The sequence below is a fragment of the Talpa europaea genome, assembly GCF_964194135.1.
Source record: "Talpa europaea genome assembly, chromosome: 4".
NCBI classification, from domain to species: Eukaryota; Metazoa; Chordata; class Mammalia; order Eulipotyphla; family Talpidae; genus Talpa; species Talpa europaea.
The window spans coordinates 60982535-61000568 of NC_140070.1; the positions used below are offsets into that span (position 1 = coordinate 60982535).

General features: G+C 41.3%; 1 protein-coding gene across 2 annotated transcripts; it reads right to left on the minus strand.

Moving 5' to 3' along the window:
• Nucleotides 1–1770: 1770 nt before the first annotated feature.
• On the minus strand, nt 1771–6354 carry PFN2 (profilin 2; the record flags this gene model as incomplete). 2 transcript variants are annotated; one of them, XM_084232034.1, is made up of 3 exons in its annotated part: nt 1771–1868; nt 3900–4092; nt 6223–6354. In XM_084232034.1, the coding sequence occupies 3 exons, from the start codon at nt 6352–6354 to the stop codon at nt 1771–1773; spliced, it is 423 nt and encodes a 140-aa protein (XP_084088160.1). The 2 variants fall into 2 exon arrangements, with proteins under 2 accessions (XP_084088160.1, XP_084088159.1); XM_084232033.1 differs by lacking the exon at nt 1771–1868 and adding an exon at nt 1998–2197.
• Between the last annotated feature and the right edge of the window lie 11680 nt (nt 6355–18034).

Sequence of the window (18034 nt, forward strand, 5' to 3'; positions counted from 1 at the left end):
CCATAGATACTATGTCACTCCAAAGCCAAAAACTAGGATTACCTTACATGCTGCCTATGAGGGGGAGCCCCTGCTGGCTCACTTAGGCCAGCCCAACACAGCTTCTTAAATGTATGGAAATCATGACAATTCAACACAAAAGCATCCACAGTGCAGAAAACCTTGGTATTGGGTTCCTTTATTGCTTGCTAAATTTCGCACCTAGGTATCAACAATAAAAGGGAAAAAACATTTGAAGCAGATAAGTCAATTTTGCTTTTATAAGACTGACGATAAACCTGAGATGACCAAAATGTTTTTAATAGCTCAAAGCCCACTGAAAAGAAAATCCCAGGCACTCATTTTATTTGTAATAAAACTGCATGAAATAGAATAGTTAGGTTATCCGCTGAATTTTTATTTTTAGATTTTATGCTTGTAGCAGGACTTGACTTATCTGCATAAACCCATTGTGTCAAAAACCAACTAAGCCAACAATTCATATAAACAACAGGAGTCTAGAATATTTGGTTGGAATAAATTTATTTCATCTGTCTGTAAACAAGGTGTTTAATAGTTATGGCATTTTTTTAAATGCATATTAAATCAGATGAGTTAGACTGTATCCCAGATGTAACAAAGTGCAGGGAAAGAAATGGACAAATCAGCAACAAGATTTGTTTTTAAATCTGTACATTATCCACAAGGCCCAAACAATAGAAGCAAATACTAGAATGTCCCTAAGGTAGTGCCATTCGAAAGAAACCTTTAATAGGTCAGTTAAAATCCATCTCACAATAGCAACAGTTCATTTTAACAATAGTGTGTATGGCACAGAATACATATGAAAAAAAATTCATCACAAGACAGCCAAGTCCACAATAATGCAACTTCATATAAAAACTCAAGCTGCAAATAAAAATTGGTCCTAGAAGAACAAAATGGACACACTCCAGATGGTTATTTTGGGATACCTAATGTCCATAATGGCAGCCTTTTACAATTTTACTAAAGAGTAGAGCTGGTGTGCAAAGAAAAGGACAGAAACAAAAATCTGAGCTATTGCAATGAAGGAATGTCCCTGGGGAGTCAGTCAATATGGTTACTGTAAGATCATGGGAGGAAGTGCCTTTTGCTCTTGTATTGCAGTTGCACTCTTCATATGTCCTGTAGACTATGAAAGTTTTCCTCTATTCAAGTGCAACAACAATACTAAAAGCAAACTACTGCAGTTCTCAATAGCTCATCAACAAAAGGGATATTAATTGGTTACATAAACCAGGCACTGTGTAAAAAAAGATGGAAGCAAACTAAATACCTTAAGTGCGAAGGGGGGGATGGGAAGAGAGGAGCAAAGGAAAAGATGCATGCACTTTTTCCTCCCTACCATGCACTACAAAAGGAAGACTAAATGAGCTAAGAAAATGCTCAAAGTGCTGAAAAGACACTGATCAAATTAGAGATTGTACAACCGGCACCTTAATAACTAATTTTAGTAATCAATATCCCATTAATTGCTAAGACAAAGTGATGCCCAACTTGGCATGCCCCCTCCCCCCAAATTTCAAGGTATCATGCAAATCATTATTGTGCTGCAATTATGTTGCCAGATAAAGGTTGGTTACATACAGTGGTTAACATACAAATGATCCATTGGGCAAACAGGAAGCATGACATTAGAAAAAAGGTAAAGAAATTAGAAAAATTAGCTACCACCTATAGTCTGGTAGCACTGTGACCATAATTGGGGTGGTGATGAAGACAGTTGCTAGGTAGATGGGGAGAGGCTGCTTACACATCAGACCTCCTCAGGTATAAAGCGAGTTCATATGCTTTCTTGTTAAGTGTGCCTCCGTGGACACCTTCCTTTCCCATGACTATAACCAATGCTGGAGTACACAAGGAAACAAAACAAAAGTCAACAGAATTATTTAAGGGGGGGAGGGGAGGGAGCAGAAAGAAAGACACCTTTCCCCACCAATAGAGGGATACAAAGGAGACACAGATTCATACCCCATCACCCTGCATTGCTAATAAAATTTCCAGAATTAAGACTCAAGCTTACAGCTAGGAAAGTTTAAGAGCAATTTTCCCCTAATACTTAACAGTCTGCCTAGCAGCTAGAACCCAGAGTCTCTCAAGTATTTTGCCATTGAGTATGCCTTCTTATTCAATCCGCCTCCATGGACCCCTTCTTTTCCCATTACAAAGACCAAGACTGAAAGAGAAAGAAGAAAAGTGTTTCAAAAGAAGTGTTAATCAAGAAAGTCACATAAGTTTTAGCAGACAGACCCCGATTAATAAGATAACATTAAGTTAGTTTTCCATGAACTGTCAAGCACTGAAGTCTTCAAAAAAGAACTTTCAAACTATAGGTGAAAACTAAAAACACCATTTACTATTAACTGCATCTTAAAAGCCCAACTAATGCAGCTGCAGTACTCTGTAAAATTATCTTTACATTGGCAAAAGGAAAAAGGTGTAATCACCTTTATTCTAGGGCAAAAAAACTTGTCAATATGATAAATACATGTCAGACTGGCCCCCAAAATACAAACTTGAAAAACTTAAAGTGATTATTTATACAATTCTCCCAAAATTTAACATGCCTCAGTACAAACTAAGTCTCAGAAGTGAGGTTAAATGTATTATTTCCAGAGAAAACCAAGACCAAATCTTAGTTTTTTTCAGTGCCATTCAGGAAAGGTCTTTAAAATAGGTAAGGCTTATGCTTACTGATATCTCACCATGGTCATTTTCATGAATCTAAAATCCTGACATAGGTTTATTATTTCCACCAACAGGTTACTTTTCTGTGATACAGCTTAAAGGTCCATCCCCAAAATATATGCATTGTATCAGATTTCATGTTCACTGCCACTAGATGTCAGTAGTGCTCTATGGTGTGAAAAATCTTATTCTGGCTTCATAGCATATAGTTGATAATTCTTTTTAACATTAATTATCTGAGCTCAGCTAATGTTTAGAGAGATTTGTCTACTCTTAGCAATCTGACTCTTTTACAGAAAGATACTCATAGGCACTAACTCACATAATTAAAAGAGTAACCACTAGAATAAATGCAGGGAATTGATAGGAGCAGAGTCAATTCTAGGGTAGCTTCAAGGTCCTTCACATTGTAGAGTCTTAAATTAGATGCACCAAGTCGCTAAGCAGGCTACACAAGCCCCATTTACAAAATTTACACAGACTAAACACATTCAAATGTACCTGTAAATCAATTAGATGTCATCATAAACCTCAAATTCCAAAGTTTTCTTTTTTAAAAACAGTAGTGATACTTAGCTAATATAGTAAGAATTTCTGGACCAAATACATAAAAGAAATATAATTTCTTAACTAAAATCTAAATCACATACTAACATCTTTGAAAATATTTTAGTAAACAATTAAGTAACTGCAAAACCTTCATTGTAATTACTTCTTTTTCCCAGCAATATTTCTAATAGAAAAATGAGCCAATGTTATTTTTTCCATTTTTATGTTGAGCAGTTAATGGCTAAAATACAAGCAAGACTGAAGAGGTCGAACAATGTAAGCCTCAAAGGGATTTACTAAAGTAACTAAACAATTTGAATGATTCAACAATTTGTATACCCCATAAGATTAACATTCAAGACGTAGTAAAGTCTGAGACAAATTTAGATTTTAAGTTTATTATAGCGGAAAATGAAGAGCTGATTTGAATACTCTGAAGAAAAAGTCAGGATCTCAGTAGCTCAACACTATTTGCATTTTCTATAGGCTATGTTTAAAGCAGTGCCTTTCCTTCAGTGCTGGGCAGTTCACAAAAACCACCTTAATAGCCATTATGGACTAACACTTTTATTCACAATGTTAAAACTGTCCAGTAAGTTGTATGTGGCGTGCAACTTTTAAGGAAAAGCAACCTTTCTTACCTCTACCAGCTCTGCCGACAGCAACGTTGTATGTTGGCTCCCCACCTTGACTCTTTGTCCGGATGTCCATTGTGCAGTCACCATCGACATATAGACTATCTCTGATCACTGAGCACTTCTTTGCGCCAAGGGTCAAACCATTGGTAAAGAAACCTTCCCGGTCTTTTCCTACAATCATATCTATTTCTACTGGCTGCTCCCCCCACCAAAAAAAAAAAAAAGAGAGAGAGAGAGAGAGAAAAAAAACAAAACATGAAGATGAAGTTAATTCTTTTCAAGTCTTGATATAACATGAAAAACTGTGCCAAGTTTGTAGTACTACTACAAAGATATCCACATTTCACTAATGTAATATCAAGTTTCAGTCTTTTCTAAAGAATTACTTAACCCTACATGATTACATGTTTTATATCAGTTAATTAGATTTCACAGTTAACAGTGTAGTCTGCCAACTGAATCCAGTCTATGGAAACAATTTCTCTAAATAGTTGGTAGTTGACACTAGACAAACTGCAAACTTAGGAGTTATTTATAAACTATCAAGTCAGGTGGTGCCTGAGGGCTTATGTAATGGTAAAGATTCACCTATAAACTCAACAGCTTGTTATATTCAGTGAAATTTTAGTCAGCAGCAAATCTGAAGTTGTTTGAGTCTCCTGAAATAAAGTCCATGTTTAGCAAATCTGTCCACTTTTTGCGTTTCAAATAGCTAAGCTATCACCCACAGTATGAACTTCCATCCCTAGACTTCATCACATTTCCAAATTCGTATTTCCCTCCTCTCTATTTTTCTAGCTACTACTCCTTTTTCTCTCCAACTTCCCTTCCCCTCCTCAGTAATCACTTTTCTTTCTGGACAAACGCGGAAGATTCTGAATGTAGCAATGCAGTAGGCGAAGGTAAAGGTGTAGAGAAAATGGAGGGAGGTTGGGGAAGAAACTGAGGTAGCCACCAAAACCGGAAAGGAGAAAACGTGCATTCTAACATTCCATGAATAAGAAAGAAGGCGTCGCCCCCATCAGAACTGCAGAGTCATAGCAGGCCCCAGCCATTTCCAAGCACACTCCCGCAATCTTCCCACTCAGACAGCGGGAACTCGCACACAAAGACAAGAGGACTGCAGGAAAAAAGTTGATTACCAGATGCCAATTCTCTTCCAGAATTGTAGTCTACTGCGCTTATGGGAGACCTTCAAGTACTAGAATCAAGGACTAAGTTCTACACAGATCTTCAATCATCTTGAGTAGCAAAGGAATAATTAGTAGCCCCCGTAATAGGAGGCCTTAATTTTCACGTTTAATGGAAAGGTTGCGTGAGGGTAAGAAATTAAGGGAACGGTCCTGCATTTGATATACTTGTCACAATTTTAGAAAGAGCCTTATGCAGAAATAGCCAAAACAATACAGAGGTCCTGGAGGGTTAGTGACAATGATTCCCCATGTGGCAACCCAGTCCAAACCATTAAGTCACAAGAAAATCAGCAACTGTGAACCATAAATCTACATTAGTTGCCTTGCTGCCATCGCTAACGCGGGAGGGACCTGGGGAAGTGAAGCGTCCCCTCCGTCTTGGCAGATCATTCAAAGTCCCATAAAAGAACCCTTCCTTCCACAGCTATGTTGCGTAATTGGGGATAACGGTGTATCGATGACTCTCCATAGGAGCAGGAGAGAAATCAATGGCAGTTCGCCATCTTGGAGGGAAAAAAAAAAAAAAAAACCCTATGGAGCCAGAGCGTTAGTCGAGATTCACGAATCCCACCTACGCGGCCGGCGCACATTTCTCGGAAGCCCTGGGGGCCTGGACGCCGGCAAACCCAAGCTAAGGCGCGGCGAGGACTCCGCGGCCCCACGGCCCCCGCCTCCCACCCACCGTCCGCGGGCGCCGCGCGAGGGGCTGCCGGCCGCCGGGCCCCCTGGTCCAGGCGCCGCGGCCCGGCCCCTCACGGCCCGCCTCCATCCCGGGACCCGCGACACACACCCCCGGGCTCCCAGGGAACCCGAGGCGCCGCATCACGGGGAAGAAGACACCCCCCCCCACCAGGCCGGCGCGCACCCCCCGGCCCCCCGGCCCCGCGCCGGGATGCCCGGCCGGGCGGGCGGGGAGCGGCAGCCGGAGAGACGCGCCGCCGCCCGCGCCGGTCGGGGCGAGCCCGGGCGAGGGGCTGCCCGAGCCCCGGCGTCCCCGTCCGCGCGGCAGCCGCGTCCCGGGCGCCGCCGCCCGCACGGCCGCGGCTCCAGGAGCCCGGCCCGCGCCGCGGCGCCCCAACGGCCGCCGGCCCCGCTCGGGGCAGCGCCGCGGACCCGGCCGGCGCGGCTCTCACCGTTATGCTCTGGAAGACGCCCCCGGCCGTGGCTGCCCAGACGTATTTGGCGTCGCAGTAGCCGACAATGGCGGCCTCCTGGCAGCAGCCATCGCACATCAGGTTATCCACGTAGCTCTGCCAACCGGCCATCTTCGAGCCCTTCGCACTGCAGCGGGGACGGCGAGGAGCAGCGGGCGCAGCGGCGGCGGCGGCGGGAGCGGGCGGCGCGGGGGGGCGGGGCGGGGGCGGGGAGGAGGCGGCTCTGCGCAGGCACCGCCGGCCCCCCCGGAGCTGCGGAGGGCGGACGCGGGCGCGGCGCTGAGGGGCGAGCCGAGGAGCGCGCTCGTCTCGGCCGCCCGCCGCAGCCGCCGGGCCGACTAACCAACGGCGGGAGGCGGCGGCGCGGCTGTGCGGCGGGTGCGGGTGGCGGCGGCGCCCCGGGCTCTCGGCGGGCGCGGGGCCGTGCGCGCGTGCGGCGGGAGAGCGAGCGATCCTTCCGCGGCGCTCGCCTCGGAGGGTCCCGGCCCGGGAGGGGGCGTCGGGGGCGGGGGCGCGGAGGGATACCGCCGGGGACAATCACGGCCGCGCGCGCGGCGTTGCGGCGGGGAGGGCGGGAGGGCGCCGAGGGAGGCGAGCCTCGGACCTCGGGCCGCGGCGAGGGAGGCGCCCGGCACGTTGGTGCGGCGGCGGCCGGGGCGCCTGGAGTGTGCGCGGCCGGCGGGGTGCGCCTCTCCCCAGCATCGCGGCGGCGGCGGCGCGGGTCCTGAGCCTGGGCGGTGGACGGCGGAGTCGCCCTGGTGACAGGAGTCGGGGCGTCTCGTCCTTTGTAGGGGGCGCGGTGCCCCCGCTCCGCTCGGGGCCGCGGCGGCGGCGGCGCTACCGTGAAGCCGCCCGTGGCTCGCCCCGGCCACCTGCGGCCAGAGCCGGCGTGCGCGGCGCTCGGGAGCGTTGCTGGGCTTTGACCGTTTCCCCCCGTTGCCTCTTTGGGGTACCGGGGCTGTCGCGGCTGGGGGTGCTGCGGCGGGAAGAACCCCCTCAGTGTTGCTGTCATGCGCGGCTAAATTGTTCGTAAATTCCAAACAAAACAACTCGTGGCCTCTGGAAAGCCGGGGACTGGGGAGGTGATGGGGGGGCGCAGAAGTCGCTAAAAATGTGAGGAATGGAAAGGTCTGGAAGGGGTTCGCGGAATGCGCAGGGTCGCGCTTCTGCTCTCGAAAGGGGAAATCATTTCGCGACCCAGGTCTGAGCAAGGCTTGTCTTCACGGGGAAGACGGTAGGTCGCGTCTGTGCGAAAGCCCCGTGGTCTGGTCTTTGGGCTCTACGACGAGACAAGGAATTAGGGACGGTTTTGCAGGTTCAATTTTAAGTGAACAAAATTGTTCTGTCAATCAAAGGAAAGAAGAAAGCGCCTTTTAAAACGCTGAAAAGATTGATTTCCAACTTTAAACTTCTGGTGTGACAGGAGGCTGGAACAGATGTAACTCTGGAAGACAAAAAACGTTGCTAAGCAATCTAATTGGTTCTGAAGTTTCGTATTTTTTTTTTCTCTGTTGTTTGTTTTGGAATGTACAGCTGCAAGGAGGAGGGAAAATACTGTAGGAGATCCCTCAAGACAGGGACCTAGCACGTTGAGACGATGTTTTCTCATGATATGATGATACAAAATACCTAGGTGGTATAAAATGTGCCAGAAAGTGTTTCATTTCTGCAAGAATGCCTCCCACCTGATTCATTGACACTTACTCGTTCGTGTTTACTACTGTGTATTCTTGTGGCTGTCGTTGTTTTTAAACGTTCCATTTTAGCAGTTTTCTACCTCATGATTTATTGTGCTGATAACATGAATATGGTTACTTTGTAAGGACTTATCAAGCTGTACAGTTAGGATTTGTGAGCAGCTCTTTGTAGGCATGATTCAACAAATTTAGACAAAGTATTAGAGAAAAGAAAATAAAATTATGATAATTTGAAATTGAGTTTCATTAATCTACTGAAATTTTTAAGATCTTGTTTCTAGATCTTTACTGTTTTACCAAGGACTTGGAAGTATTTCCCCTTTTTATTCTCTTATTGCTGCTTTAAACAGCCAAGGGATTTGATCAACTGAATATTTTGGAGATACACATCTCAAAAGAGTCTAAAAATACATCTGTTGAGTAAAACATTTATAGGAATTTAGAATTCCCATAATTTCGGTAATTTTCAAAATATAACAATACAGTTAACATTTTTATTTTGTTTTTCTAACATACTGTTATTTTCCCAGGATGGCACACCGTAAAATTTAAACAACTATTAAATATATATATATAGCATAATCTGAGTTTTATAGTTTTGATTTTTAGATCATATATTCAAGGAGAGTATTTACTAGCTCTGTTGTCAGTACTATTATAAAAAATCATTTGCCTGTTTCCTTGAGAACCAGCCTTGTTTTCTATTTGTGTGAAATGATCTGCTGTTTTCATTTAACTACTGCTTACCATGGCGTGTTTCACAAAGCATAAATAGAGACCGTACACTGAGTTTTAGAAGTAGCTATATAAGTTAAACTCAAAGAACTATCAATATGAGAAAAAGAATTACTAATTTGTTTGTTCCTTTACTTTCCCCCCCCCAGGGAAACATCCATTGAGTGATGATAGCAATGTCTATGCAGAACAGAGAAAAAAATTCCTAAGTAAGAATAAAAGATTTTTAGACAGAGTGCATAACCATGCACTCCAAATTTAAATATGCTACTACTGATAATTAATCATTCAAGGTATCTGTATTCTTTCATTCTTACTTAGGAAACCAGAAGCTATGTAGTATACCAGGTTTCTTTATGTATAAAATAAGTAGTACTTAAGCCATTTAATCCACTTAACATTTTAGAAAACAGTGACATAAGGAATAGATGCTAAAGTGCATTCAGCCTGATAAATAAAAACCAGAATGTAATTACCCTAAATAGAGTGAAAACATAATTACCAAGCCTTCTTCAGTTAAAATTTCAGCTCCATATTTCATTTTTGGGGAAAAGTATTTTAATTACAAAAATACTTTAGAAAGGGACAAACCCAGGGACCAGGTATACCCCTGTTGGTGAGATTTCACCCACTGCTTAAGAAAGCAGGACACACAAACAGAACTGAAAATAGAAGGGAGAGCTGAGAGAGGAAAGGAAGAGAAAATTTATTGGCCAGCATGTAGCCAGATACTGTCTATCATAACCCAGTTAGTGTCCACTGAACAGAGACCAAGGTACTGTCAGAAGTAGCCAAACAGAGTGGGGCGTGCCTGTGTTCTGTGTTTGTAAGGTCACATGGCCATCCAGCTTGCCCCCCAGCTCCCAGCTCCACATTCGCTATTCAAATCACCCGCTGGCTCCAAGGTTGCTCCTCGCTGTTCTTCTGACAACATCACAACAATCAAGAAAATAGAAAGTAGAGGAAAGTCACCCTTATTCCTACAAGCTACTGCAAATACTGTGTTTTGCATATATTTATTGATTGGTTTATTTGTGATTGTTATAGTAGAGAACACGAAGTTCTTCTGAATTTGTCCATTTTACCCGGAAGCTGAATTTTTGCTTCAGTTTAATGGGATGCATACAAGTTAAAATTGTATTTTCTTTCTGGGAAACGTAGCCTTTAAATTAAGTAGTAACATTTGTTTATCACCAATGGCTGTCTTAAAATGTTTTCTCAACTATTAAGGTGAACTATCCCAGCTTTCCCTCTTTCTTTTTGCTGCTCCTCTGCTCCCCCTTCTCCTCCCCCCTCCTTTCCTTCTCCACTCCTTCTCCCTCTCTTCCTCTATCAGCCTTCTCATCCTTAAACTTTAAATGCATCTCTTACAAACTTTACACAGCAAGACTTCGGCTTTAGTGTTCCCTTTAAAATTTTAACATGCATATTTAATAAAACTAAATCTTAAACTGTTTTCCCTCCAGACAGTCCAAGAACCTTAGAGCACTTTATAAATTTGGTCACCACTTTCCAGATTATTACTTTATAATAATAAAATAATTGTTCATGTGTACTTTTTTTTTCTTTTTTAAAGATTTATATTTATTTATTTTTTTATTTTTATACAAGAACTGGGGTACAGGCCAGAGGCCCGGGAGGGTGAGAGGATTATCAGAGACAGAGCAGGGAACAGAACAGAGGGGAGCAGCGGGCGAGACAGGAGAGGTCTGCCGTGCCATGTGAGAGTCTCCCTGGCCAGCCAGGAATTGAACTCGCACTGCAGAGGCTGAGGACAGCCCCACAGCGCAGTGCTCAACCCACTGTGCCACCGGGGAGTCCCTGTTCGTGTGTATTCATACATGTTTGGTATTTTATTTACATTCCACCCCTTAGCCATCATTTTGTCCTTTCCTTCTTCCTTAAGTAAATCTTTAAAAGTTTCTTTAACAAAAGTCTCTTGGTGTTAAGTCTTTATATCACTGTAATTCTTTTTTTTTTAAATATTTGTTTATTCATACAAGAGCTGGGGTACAGGCCAGAGATGCGGTGGGTGTGAGAGGATTCACCAGAGACAGTGGGGAACAGAACAGGCAGACTGACCGAAACACACTGCTGGTGAGACAGGAGAGGTCTGCTTCGCCAAGTGGGTTTCTCTCTGGCTGGCCGGGGATCAAACGTGCTGCAGAGGCTGTGGATTGTTTCATAGTGTGGTGCGCCACCTGGGAGGCTCTCACTTTAATTCTTTAAAAAAAAAAAAAAAAAAAAAGTTGAATCTGTAAGACTGATACTTTGAAGATATCATTCAATTCATTCTAGTTTTAATCATTGCTATTATTCCTTTATGGATGATCTTTTTCTCCAGCTACTTTTGGAATCTTTTTATCTTTGCTCTTGTATAGTGTCAACTGCATTCTCTGGGCATGGGTTTGTTTTACTATAGTTGGGAACATAGATTTGTATTTATAATCACTTCTGGAAATACCTCAATTATGATCTCTTCAATTACTTCCTTTCTACTGTTCTCTCTACTTTTCCTTTTTCGGGTTCACAATAAATGTTTCCTTTTCCTCTTCTATTCTTGTCAGTCTCATTCATATTTTGCACCTTCCCACTTTCCAGTGCAGAATGTGGTAGTTTCGTCTGCCTAATGTTTTCCTTCTTGTTAACCCCCTTCATTGAGTTGTTTTTAATTTTTAAAAATCCATTTTTTAGAAGTTCCATTTTATTGTTGTGCCTATTTTTCCTGTTATTCCTGATAATCTCTTATTGCTTACATATCATTGTGCATACCATATTTTATTTCTGAAGAATTGTACCAGGTTGTTCTTTACTTTATAAGCCCCAAATCTAAACAACTTGTGTGCTCTTTTTTTTTTTAGTCTCTCATCCATGTTGGCTTGCTCCTTATATACTTAAGTGATCTTAGATTGTGATTCATCTTTTTCTTTGTATGTGGGACTTCTAATGGCTTCAAATGAGGACGCTTTTAAAGATTATTTGTATCTGCAGTGTTTTCTTCTTTTCACTGCAGTATAGTATACATACAGAAAAGAGAATCATTCATATATGTATACCTTGATAAATTTTCACAGTGAGATAAAATTAACCAGCACCAAGATCAAGAACAAGGATATCAGGAGCCCAGAAGTGATCTGCTTGCCTGGTTTTAGTCTGTACTCTTCTTCAGAATTTCAACTATCATTCTGGCTTCTTAGTCACAGGATAATTTTGCCTGTTTTTGAGCTTTGTATAAATGGATTCTCACAGTAGGTCATTTTCTGTCCCTGTAGTTGCCTTCTTTGAATCAAATCTGTGAGAGTCATTCATACTGTTGCATGTAATTTTAGTTTGTATAGTATTCCATTATGTGACTATACCATAATTTACCCATTCTAGTCTTGGTGTACACTTGGCTAGTTTCTAGGTTTTTGATATTGTGACTATAAATCTTGTATTTTTTTTGTGGGGGGACTGTGTGTGTATTTTGGAGGAGCATAAGTAAGTATATAACTAGGAGTGGAATTGCTAGCTCGTAGGTTCAAATTTAGTAAATTCTACCAAACAACTTTCCAGTAAAATAAGACCAGTTTACTCTTGAGCCAAAAATATAAGAAGTTTCCATTTACTCCACATTGTCACCAACATTTGGTATTATCTTTTTAATTTTAAGGATTTTACTGTGGCCCTCCCCTGGTGACACAGTGGTTGAGCGCTGGGGTGCGAGGCTGCCCGCAGCCTCTGCAGTGCCGGTTCGTTCCCCGGCCACCGGTGAGGGTCCCACAAAAAAAAAAAAAAAAAGATTTTACTGGGTATTAAATATTAATTTAATTCACCAATTCCCAAAGATAAAGCTGCATATCTTTCAAATGGTTGTTAGTCACTTGGATTCTTTTATGTGATGTGCTTACATCAGCATTTTGCCATGTAATGATTATAATGTGTTTGTAATGATTGTGCAGTCATCCATCAGGTGGATATGTCATAGTTGTCTTTTGAAAAATCAAGTAAGTTGAGAAACAGTAATCAAAGAAAAATTTAGTGTGAAGGTAAACTTTCAGAAAGGAGGAAATGGATAAATGCATGTGTAGAAAATCCCCTAACAACAAGATTTAAAATATAAAATATTTCACTTAAACCAATTAACCACATGCATTAGAAATTGTCTACCTACACAGTATCTACTCTTCTTCCTTGCTAATAGAATCATGAATGCAGGTGAATCCAGCTTGAAATACCTCCCATAATGCCCTATTTGCTATGGTGATCATCTGATGCATTGACCAATGAGCTCATACAAAAGTTACTTCATAAAATGCTACTTTTTTCCCTGATAATAATACCAATAAAAGGACAGCTCAGCTAGCAAATGCTGTTGACCTTTACCCTTTCCTCCCCTCTGTTCTGATTGTGATGATTCAGTATGGAGGTGGAGCACCCATCTGTGACTATGCCAAGGATGATGGAGCAGGACGGAGAAAGCAGACTCCTCATTTGGTTAAGGTACTATAATTAACTTGTTGAGGCCAACCAATCCCTATTATTGTTTTCCTATCCTTCCTCCAAAATGCCTAAATATTCTGGTTTTACAATTGTTTTCCATAATGGGTTAAACACTTGAAGAACTGCTTTATATTGATTACAACAGTGTTGTAATAATGACTGAATTGGCCTTATCACAGAAACGTGCAATTCTGGTTCTCTTGCATTACTACATTAAATTGTGTTCTAGAGGCTTCAAGGATTTTATATACCTTCCTAAATGTGCTAGCTGATAGAGAATTCTCCGTGAATTTGTACTCATTTTCTCTGATTTTCCAAATGCAGGTAGATGATTCTGGAATCATGTAGATCACTTTCTTTTGAGAAAGTTATATTTGAATTTGAGAGATGTTTGTTACAGAATTCCAAGGGTGAGAGCACAAAAGCTACAAACACAGGTCATCTTGTTATCTGGTGTGTGAGAGAAATGCAGGGACTCATCAAAACACCTCCAAGTGTGATTTTTTTTTTTACCTCATTCCTAGAAGACAAGCAATGAAATTTAATAAAGTAGATAATCTTCCCCAAAAGTATTAAAATGACTTGACATTTTTTTTGTTTTCCTATAATAAATTTCAGATTTCACTTCAAGGAAAAATTATTTCTGGGACCACAAAAATACTGATGATTAGAAATTAAAAATGTAAATTGCACGATGATATTTTGATATTTTGCATCACAAGTCAATTTTAAGGTGGATGTCAAAATAGAATTGTTTCAAAAATATGACTTGCTATTTGAAGAACATTAATGTCACATACACAACCTGCAGCACCCTCATTCTTGATGAGAAATATATTAGATAACTAATTATGGACACAAGACTCTCAAAGACCATGATGATGCCTTATATTGCCTTACCATTTTAGTCTCATCCAGACTTATGATAAGAATGCATGTACCTTAAGCAAAGGGATCAATGACTAAACAAAAGGATAAACACATCAATGGAGAGTAGCACAATGAAACCAACTCTAGATGAAAGTGTTTTTAGAGGTAAATGAATAAGACTCAGTAAATAATATAGGTAGTATTCAGAACTGTTAATGATGCCAATTCTAAATCTAGAGGAGTTAAAGATAAACTCCACTAATGTATTCCTTTATATTTGTAGAGATTAAATCTGTTCTATGTGTACTTCACTGGCTCTGTTTCCAAGACCTCTTTAACAAAATGTATTTAATTTTAACAATTTATTTTCTATCCTTAGTGCATAGTAGATATTTCTTACAGTATTAATATGTCTTAGATCATGTAAAAAGAATTGAGTTCTTAACTAAAGGTATACATTTTGGTATGTGTGAAGGATTGTTACAGAATTCCAAGGGTGAGAGCCCTTTGAATTAAAGTCTTGGCAGTGAAGTAACAAAGTTAGATAAGCAGTAGGGTCTGACTGGGATGTGTAAGACAAGGGTGCTATGTGTAAGACAAATGTATGATGTATACCTTCAGGTCACAAAATGAGACAGGAAGCATGTAGAAGTTCGGAGATAAACTTAGTAGAGGTTGGAATTATAAGAAAGCTATATAGGGGTATTTCATAGAAAAAGTTTGACTGCTATTAATCATTAAAGAATAGCTAGGACTGAGGTTTGATTTTCAAAATCATAGAACACAAACTGCCAGTTTACCCTCCTACTAGAAAAGGCAGTTCAGAATATTTGTAAAGCACACATCTAGAAAAGCATTCATATAGAATATATGTAAAAAAACTAAGAAAAATTGACAGCCTTTAAGAAAAGTGGGCAAGGTCTTGAATGGGTGCTTGACAAAAGGGCAGAGAAGGTGCTCAATGTATTAGTCACCAGGAAAGGGCAGAGTAATACTTCACACCATCATAAACCCATTATTCCTGATGGCTATTATCAAAAAAGCACAACAGAAAGCAAGTGTTGATAAGGATGTAAAGAAATTCAAACCTTTGCACTATTGGTGGGAATGTAAAATAGTTCAGCCACTGTAGAAAGCAGTGTGATGGTTCCTCAAAAAATTAAGTCTCAGGCCTCCCTGGTGGCGCAGGCAGTTGAGCACTGCACTGTGGCACTGTGAAGCTGTTTGCAGCCTCTGCAGCGCGGGTTCAATCCAGGCCGGCCGGCAAGAATCCCCCATGGTATGGCAGACCTCTCCTGCCTGGCCCACTGCTCCCCTCAGCAGTGTATTTCATCAGTCTGCCTGTTCTGTTCCCCGCTCTGTCTCTGGTGAATCCTCTCACCCTCTCACACATCTGGCCTGTACTCTGGTTCTTGTATAAATAAAATTAAAAAAAAAATCTTTAAAAAAAAATTAAAAGTTTCATGTAATCCAAACATTCTACTTCTTGGCCTATTTCCAGAAGAAGTGAAAACAGGACTCAAACATATTTGTACATCCATTTTTTTTTTTAAGATTATTTATGCATACAAGAGGTAGGGTACAGGCCAGAGATGCGGGGGGTGAGAGGATTCACCAGAGACAGAGCCGGGAACAGAACAGGCAGACTGACTTGAAATACACTGCTGAAGGGAGCAGTGGGTGAGACAGGAGAGGTCTGCCTCGCCATGCAGGTTGCTTCCTGGCCGGCCAGGGATCGAAATCATGCTGCAGAGGCTGCGGATTGCTTCATAGTGCAGTGCTTAACACCTTGCGCCACCAGGGTGGGCCCTGTACATCCATTCTTAAAGCAAGTCTCTAGACAATAACCAAAAGGTGGAAGTAACCCAAGTATCCATTGATGAATAAGAGTACCAACAAGCTGTAGTATATTTGGTAGTTTTAAAAAGAAAGGAAATTCCAATGCTGCATTTTGATGAATCTTGAGTACATTATACTAAGAGAAATGAACCTGTCAAAAAAGGAAAAATAATTATTTTAGGAGTATGTTTACTCTTTTTTAAAAAAGATTTATTTATGCATACAAGAACTGGGGTACAAGCCAGAGGCATGAGGGGGTAAGAGGATTCACCAGAGACAGAGTGGGGAACAGAACAGGCGATGACTGAAATACACTGCTGAGGGGAGCAGCAGGCGAGTCAGGAGAGGTCTGCTGCGCCATGTGGGCAGCTCCCCAGCCTGGGATCGAACTTGTGCTGCAGTGGCCACAAACAGCTTCAGATGTTGCATCTTAACTCCTTGCACCACCAGGGAGGCCCAGGAGTATGATTACTCTTAAGGAAGGTGCTAGAGTAGTCAAATTCATACAATCAGAAATAGGATAGTGGTTGACAGGGGTTGAGGAAGGAGAAAATGGGGAGTTACTGTTTAATGGGTACAGAGTTTCAGTTCTGCCACATGAAGAATTCTTTACTGGATGGTGGTGATAGTACCACTGCACCATGAATGCACTTAATGCCTTCAGCTGTACACTGAAAATTGGGTAAAGTTACATATTTTATGTGTATTTTACCATTATTAAAAAAATATGAACCCACAATACCATTATGTACATAATAGAAAGGCAAAAACAAAAAAGATAGAAATGCCAAAATGCCAAGCTTTACCAATCAGGACTATGTATACATTCCTATTAGGAACATAAAGTAGCACCATCGCTTCAGAGTGCTGTTTGCTCTGTCTACTAAAATTGAACATAGTAAATCTTAAATCCCACAATTTGACTTGTAGGTTCACATCTACGTGAACCTACAAAAACTACAAGAAAAGCTTGCAGCACAATCAGAATAGCCCCCAAGTGGAGACTACCCAAATGTCTCACAACAATAGAAAGGATGAATGTATTACTTTTGCACAATGTTATATTGTAAAGTAATGAGAATGAACAAAAGTATAACTATTTCCAATTATCTGCATGAGTCTCACAAACATACACATAAAATAAGTCCTTTCATGATAGATTATTTGAAGGATATCTTCGGAATTGTTATAGTTCTTTTGTTTTGGTGCTAGTTGTGTGGATAACTGAAAATTCATCAAACTGTATTCCTATAATTGGTGCAGTTTTCTGTATTCCTGTCATACTTCAAAATAATAATAATAAAAACAGTAAAGGAGAAGGAAAGGAATGGAAGGAGGGGAGAGAGAGGTGTATATGGGTGGGGACAATTGAAAATTCATTCCAAGATTTATATGGAAATGTGAAGGACCAAGAATAACTAAGATAATCTTGAAGAACACTACTGGAGAAAGTTTACTATTTGCTATCAAGACTATAGTGTATGTGATATATTTTTTAAGGATGTATTTATTTGTGCATACAAGAACTGGGGTACAGGCCAGAGTTGTGGGGGATGAGAGGATTTATCAGAGACAGAGTGGGGAACAGCCCAGGCAGGTTGACTGAAATACACTGCTGAGGGGAGCAGTGGGCAAGTCAGGAGAGGTCTGTGCCATGTGAGTCACCTCCCTGGCCAGGGATTGAACTCGTGCTGCAAATGGCTCATAGGTGCTGTGTCTTAACCCCTTGCGCCTCCAGGGAGACCCCTAGTATACGTGATGTTATCATAAGGTTAGACAGAAAAGCCAGTAGAGTAGAATAGAGACTACAGAAATAGGATCCATATATGATCAATTAACCTTTCAATATAGATGTCATTATAAATAAGTGACATCTGTACAAAAAAACAGAGCTGGAACAATTGGACATCTCCATACAAAAATGAACCTTTACTTTCCATCTCACTCTCTGCAAAAATTAACTTGAAGTGAATCCTAACCCTGAATATATGAGCTAAAAGTGTAAAAGTTCCAGAAGAAAACAAAAGAGTAAATCTTTGAGAGCTTGAATTAGGCAAAGTTTTTTAGAACAAAAAACCTGTACCATAAAAGAATGAAAGTGATAAATTGAACTTTATAAAAGTTTTTTAATTTCTTCTCTTTGTAACAGACTCTCATGCACTGATAGT